Source organism: Triticum urartu, chromosome 7, assembly GCF_003073215.2.
Source record: "Triticum urartu cultivar G1812 chromosome 7, Tu2.1, whole genome shotgun sequence".
In the NCBI taxonomy this organism is placed as follows: domain Eukaryota; kingdom Viridiplantae; phylum Streptophyta; class Magnoliopsida; order Poales; family Poaceae; genus Triticum; species Triticum urartu.
The window spans coordinates 571747757-571754664 of record NC_053028.1 but is presented as its reverse complement, the minus strand read 5'-3'; the positions used below and the strand labels follow the sequence as shown (position 1 = coordinate 571754664).

At 55.9% G+C, this 6908-nt stretch overlaps 1 protein-coding gene across 1 annotated transcript; it reads right to left on the bottom strand.

Annotated features, from left to right (window-relative positions):
- Positions 1–1712: 1712 nt before the first annotated feature.
- On the bottom strand, positions 1713–3694 carry LOC125522779 (cytochrome P450 93A3-like). The gene is made up of 2 exons (XM_048687811.1): positions 2673–3694; positions 1713–2589 (listed from the first exon to the last, which is right to left on the bottom strand). The coding sequence occupies exons 1-2, from the start codon at positions 3624–3626 to the stop codon at positions 1960–1962; spliced, it is 1584 nt and encodes a 527-aa protein (XP_048543768.1). The 5' UTR covers positions 3627–3694; the 3' UTR covers positions 1713–1959.
- Between the last annotated feature and the right edge of the window lie 3214 nt (positions 3695–6908).

Here is a 6908-nt window from a genome sequence, read left to right as displayed (position 1 = left end):
ATTTGGTATTTCGGCGAGTGAGGCGGAATCTAGGTGTGATCAGCTCAGCATTGTCTTCCTCTTCCGGCCATGGATCCTATGTGGATACAATTTTACTGTCCCGACGATGTGTGGAACTCCAGCCAGGCAGCCATAGCAACTTCGGCATGCCATTGACCTGTGTGGAATGGAGAGGATGGAGGATTCCCTTTCAAATGGATTGTGTTTCCTTTTTCTTTTTGAAAATTTCTTGTAATGTTGATGTTTGATTAATATGCAGCCACAATTCATTTATAAAAGAAAATTCACGTGTTTTGGCGGGACTGTAAGGGGATCGACATAATTACAGTTTTCCTTTCCGCATAAAAGTAATTTTGTTGCCACGGAACTTCATATCTAAACGAGACAACCTACGAACAAACCTGTGGTTGGATGGTTAGGTGGACAGTGGTATCCTTAGCCCATCAATGTTGAAGTCCTGGTGTTTGCATTTATTCTGCATTTATTTCAGGATTTTCGACGATGAGCGTTCAGTGGGAGGAGACGTTCCCGTTGACTACGAGGTGCCTACGTGACTTGATAAAATCTCAAGAAGATATGCCGGTTCAGTCTCTCGGATGTGCTCGTATGGATAGGGTGTGCGTGTGTGCGTTCATATGAGTGAGTGTATGCACGTATATATGAGTGCTTGCGTCTGTGATGTGTTCAAGAGACAATCTAAAAAGTCGTATGCAGGCAATATTTGATACACAGATAGTACAAACTAATTACTTCTTTCGATCCATATTAATTATCGCTACTTTAGTACAATTCAAGGTTAAAGTTTTATACAAGTCTTTTTTTCTTCTCGGGCGGGAGACTAGAAACTCTAGTTGCCGTTAGGAAAGTCCCTTCGCCGCCTTCCTTCGACAGGGAGCCCTTCGTTGCCTTTCTCCGGCAGCTCCCTCCCACCGGCGACCTCGGTCGTCGGTGGTGAGGGGGGTCGCCGGATCTACGTGTGTGGATTGTGTAGCTTTAGATTAGGCCCTACTAGCTTAGATTTTTCGGGCGTTCGTTGTTTTGGCTTTGCAGCGGCGATGGTGCCGATAAATAAAGAAGCTTTAGATTCTCCCCAACCAGGCAATCCGTCCTATGGTTAGGATTGATTTGGAAACTAGTCTGTTGAAATAGGGATGGCGTGGAGCCGGCTTCCTCGTAGTGGACTTGTGTCCTCGGGCTCCCTTGTTGCGACGATCGACGTTTGCTCCTGCGCCGGTGTGGAGTTTGGGAGGTAGCTCACGAGCGGATGCAGATTATGGTCTGCATGGCGGCATCTGAAAGATGGTGGATCGTGTCTTGGGTTCGTGGTTCGTGGCTGGCAGGTATGGTTTCCTTTTCTGACGTGTTAGTCGTACGGGGGTGACAGATCTAGAGTTTGATGGCGTGTCCGATGTTGCATCAGTCTGATTCGTGCAACGGCAATGATTTCGTCTTTTGATGACTCGCCTTAAAGGTCCGCAAAGCTGCATATCAGTGATGAAGCTGTGTCAAGCTCGGGTGAGGTAATTCATTATTTTGTTTTGTTTTTTGTGGCTGCTTTGGTGATGCGGAGGCAGGTGACGAGCGATAGTGTCAAACTCAAAGGATTCTAAGGTTAGTGTTCTACTATCATTTCAGTTTTGTCATGTCAATATTTGTACTTAGTGAGGCTTTTATGTATTTAACGACTAATACAATGAGCAACACGCTTAAACGGGGAGAATACTAAAACAACAATTGGGGGGAGTAGCTGTTTTTATTCGAACAAATTAGTGAAGCGACACAGCCGAGATTCGTACTCCAGCTACTGTAGTAATATTCCCTCAAAGAAAAAGCTACTGTAGTAATAAACCTTAAATCCACAAACTGACACCGTACTATTTTTTTTCCCAGCTCTGACTCTTGTGCGCCAGGAGAGCGCGAATTCTCTCCCCGTACACCCGACGCGGCAGCTCCTCAGCCTCAGGGCAGCGGCAGCGGGTGGAGCCGCGGCGCGACGGCGCAGACGAGCGGGTGCTTCCGCGGCAGCGTCAGCCCGGGCCCCTCCTCCATGTCCACCTTGGAAGCGCCGCCCGCGGGCCGCCACTCGAAGCACTGCACCATGGCGGCCAGCGCCGCCTGCACCACCAGCATGGCCAGCGACGCGCCGGGGCAGATCCGCCGCCCGGACCCGAACGGCAGCATGTGGAAGTGCTGCCCGCGCACGTCCGTCCCGGCGTTCGTGCCCCCCTCCAAGAACCTCTCCGGCCGGAACTCCAGCGGCTCCGGCCAGCACGACGGGTCGCGCCCGATGGCCCATACGTTCACGAACACCGTCGCGCCGGCCGGCACGTCGTACCCGCTCACCTTGCACTGCTCCGGGCACTGCCGCACCACCAGCGGGCCCGTCGGGTGAAGCCGCAGTGTCTCCTTGGCCACGGCCTGTAGGTACGGCAGGTTTGGGATGTCCGACTCGTCGGCGAGCCGGTCCTTTCCGACCACCGCGTCCATCTCCTCCTGCGCCTTCCGGAGAACGTCCGGGTTGTTGATCAGCTCCGACAGCGCCCACTCCACCGTGATGGCCGTCGTGTCCGTCCCCGCCGCGAAGATGTCCTGCGCCAATTACTGTTTTTTCAGCACTAGGTCGATTCGACCGCATCGTGGATGAACAGATCGAGCAATTGATCGAGTAATACCAGCATGAAAGCCTTGATGTTGTCCCTGGAGAGCGGCATCTCGGCGGCGTCGTCTTCGTGCATGTCGAACAGTATGTCAAGAATGTCCTTCGCCTCCCCCTCGCCGCCGTCCTCGGAGTTGGCAGACTCGCGTTGCTGCCGCCGCTTGGCGTCCCTTGCCGTGAGTATCTTCTCCATCATGGCATCGAATTTTCGGTGCACGGCGTCGATGCGCTTGCCGAGGCCCTGCACGTCCCAGTTCTTGAACACGCCGATGTAGTCCTGCAGGTTGAACGTGCCCGTGACCACGGCCGTCTCCGCGACCACGCTCCGCATCTCCTCGGTGTCGTTGTCGTCGCCGGTCCACCGCCGGCTCATCACCATCCGCGAGACGATATCGCCGGTCAGGCCCATTAGCGCGGCGTCCACGTCCACGGGCTTGCCCTTGGCCGCGCTCTGCCCCATGGAGACCACGAGGCGCACGACCTCCTCGCGGCGGACGTGGCTGAGGCGGTCGAGGGTGCGGCCCGCGAGGAGCTCGTGCACGCAGGCCTTCTTCATGAAGCGCCAGAAGGGCCCGTACGCGGAGAAGGAGAAGTCCTGGCCGCCGTAGGTGAGGCGGTGCACCGCCGTCGGCTTGGGGCGGTCCAGGAACGCGGCCTCGTGGGTCTTGAGCACCTCGCGGGCGGCGTCCGGGGAGCAGGCAGCGATGCAGGGCACGGAGCCGAGACGGAGGTAGAGGAGCGGGCCGTGGCGCTCGGCCAGGCGGTGCAGCGCCTGGTGCGGCAGCGGCATGAGGAGGTGGAGGTGGCCGAGGATGGGCAGGCCGAATGGGCTAGGCGGGAGGCGTAGCCCGCCGGTCCTGCGCCGGGTCACGACGTACAGGACGGCGGTGAGGCCGGTGACGAGCAGGAGGAGCGGTACGCTGGTGCCGGCGGGAGTGAACAGGTCTCGTGCTGCCAGCGCCATCTCCATGCTGACGATGGAGCGGAGTTGACTAGTCTACCCTGCTTAGATTTGCTGGTTCTAGTTTGTCCATGTCATTGGCGATTGGCAAGGTTATTTATACATGTACTTGGCTGTACTTTTCTTAACAGAAGTTTGTTTTTGTCCAGAACTACTTATAGATACTCTAATCAACAAATTGGTTGTACTCTATGTCTCCATCCTATATGAAAAAGCAATGTACTACTGAAGATTAAAAATTTCATATGATTTGTACAAAGGGAGGTTATCCCACAGAGGACAATGCAAAAGTCTTAAGTGGCAAAGCAGTAAATAATGGAGACTGGTTTTTCTATCATGCACGGTATCTATCGTACATGCATCCATCATTCCCTTGTTTCGTTGGGATATACGTGTGTTGAGTATATATGGTATGTGCATATTGTGTATTGAGTCCGTCTCCTAATTCCTTGTATAGTTAAGGTTCGTGGTCCACCTTTATACATCATATATATATGGCTATGCACAAAGAGCAATACATCGTGCAATCATAATCTCATACATAATATCAGTTTTCTAGGTTTATTTCTCACTTCCGCATCTGCCGCCGCCGCCGCGCGTCTCCTCCGCGCCCTCCGCGCCGGCCGCCGCTTCTACCCGATCCCTCCGCCCGCCCACAGTCTCCAGCCGCCGACCGCCGCGCTTCTTCTCTTGGCCGGCGCTGCTCTCCAGTGCCTTCACCACGGCAGGTCCTGCTCTTGCGCCGCGGCTGTCCCGTCTCATTCACAGGTCCGCGTGCTGCTGCTATCAGAATCACGTGGATTTGTTGATTCCTTTATTACGAGTTCCACTTGATCTATTGAAGCCTGTCACAAGATCTGGAAACCCGCTTTTGTTCCCGTCTTGGTCGTCCGTGCACATAGCACATATCCGCAGGAGCACTTCAGCCCGAGCCATCCCATCCGCAGCTCCCGTCCATCGCCTGCCCTTCGCGCCTCGCTAGCCACGCGCATTGCCAGGTCGCTGCTGCCGCGTGTATCGCCCGCCAAGGCGGCATCTCCCTCGCGCGCGCTCCACTCCCGCCGTCCGCCAGACCCGATGGCGTCCTTTGCCGTCCCGCCGCTGGCGCCCTACGGTGTGGCCGCCACCTTCGGCGCGTCGGGCGTCGCCCCGCCAGCCCGGCTCGCCTCCGCTGCACCCGCTGGCGTACGTCAGCGCCCCATCGCCGGCGCCAACTCTGTCTGTCAACCCCTTGTTGTTGTGCGGGGCGTTCGACGCGCCCGTGTATGGGGCTCCCGGATATTGGTGGGGGTCGTCAACAAACCAACACTCGCCCGCTGGGCTGTAGCCAGACGGCGCCCCGCACCTGCAGCATCTGTCAGCGGACCAGCAGGATTTTCCGACGGGCCATCCGGCCTACCCGGGAGAGTACCCACCGCCGCTGCCGAGCGGTGGCTACAGCCTCCCAATGGCGTCTCCGCCCCCTCGCTGGCCCTGCCGTCGGCGCCCTGGGACCCGGTGCTCCTTCCCACACTGCATGTTGCTCCTACGTTGAACAACTAAACCGGAGGTGATGATTGGTACATGGACACCGGGGCTACGGCTCACATATTTGCTCATCCTGATAATCTTGCCTCCTTCACTCCCGTCATCATCGGCCGCCGCATCATTATTGACGACGGTTCCACACTCCCTATCACACATGTCGGGCATACTTCTCTTTCCAATTACATGCCTATTGCTTTGTAACATACTTGTATCATCTCATCTTATTAAGAACCTTGTTTCCATTCGTCGTTTAACTCGTGAAAATCCTGTTACTGTTGAATTTGATGAGCTTGGGTTTTATGTCAAGGACGCTTGAATCAGGATGGTACTTCACCGATGTGACAGCCTCGGCGAGCTCTATCCGGTGCATTCGCCGTCCACCTCCACCACCGCACCGGTTGCTCTCTCCGCCGGCGCCAATCTCTGACGCGCTCGTTTGGGTCATGCCAACCCCGTCACATTTCGTCATATTCTTAGGAGTTTCAGTTTCAGTTGCCATAAGATAGAGGATCACACCTGTCATGCCTATCGCGTTGGCAAACATATTCGTCTCCCATTTAATAACTCCATCACCATAGCCTCTTTTCCTTTTCTGTTGATTCATAGCGATGTGTGGACGTCTCCGGTTCCTAATAATTCAGGCTATTTATATTATCTTGTTATCCTTGATGATTATTCTCATTATGTGTGGACTTTTTCTTTGCGCAGAAAGTCAGATGCACTCTCCACTTTGACGGCTTTTTACTCCTATGTCAGCACGCAGTTTGGACGTCCCATCCTTGCTCTTCAGACTAACAATGGAAAAGAGTTCAACAACCTTGCTTTCCGCACTTTTCTGTCGCACCACGACATATTTTTTCGTCTCACATGCCCGTATACTTCCCAGCAGAACGGTCGAGCCGAACGCGTCCTTCGCACTCTGAACGACTGCGTTCGCACGCTCCTGTTCCATGCTAACGTGCCGCCTCGTTTCTGGTCGGACGCACTCGCTACTGCTTCTCTTCTCCTTAACCTTCGCTCTTGCCGCCCACGGTAGAACTATACACCTCACCATCTTCTCTTGGGTATGCCCCCCTCTTATGATGGCTTACGTATTTTCAGGTGCCTTTGCTATCCTAGCACCGCCGACTCCGTTCCTCACAAACTCGCACCTCGTTCTGTTGCTTGCATCTTCATCGGCTATCCCTCCAACTCTAAGGGATATCGGTGCTACGATCCCGTCTCCCACCGTGTGTTCACTTCCCGACACGTTTACTTTGATGAGCATGTGTTTCCGTTTCACCAGGTACCCCCGGCTGTTCCTCCCGCCACCGGTGACGCGGGCTCCTCGACGCCTCTCCTAGGGCGCTCGCGCGCCTCTCTTGGCCCGCCCCTGGCTTTGAGGCGCGGCCCCCGCATGCGGCGCCTCCTCCAACCGCGGCGCTGGCGCCCCCGACGTTGGCGCCCATGGGCCCCCCGGCGCCGGCGGCCCCCTCCGCACCCTTGGCGCCCCCGGCCCCCCCCCCCCCCCCGGCGCCTGTGGCCGGTCCGGTCACTCGCACCCATACGGGCGTTTTTGCCCGAGCTCGCGCTACGCTTCGGATGACTACGTCCATGCGGCGTCCACCTCTGAGTCGTCGCTGTTGCCGTCCTCCGTTCGAGCCGCTCTTCGTGACCCACTCTGGATGGCTGCGATGCAAGAGGCGTTTGATGCTTTGTTGCACAACCGGACGTGGCAGCTTGTTCCCCGTCCCCGGCACGCCAACGTGATTACCGGGAAGTGGG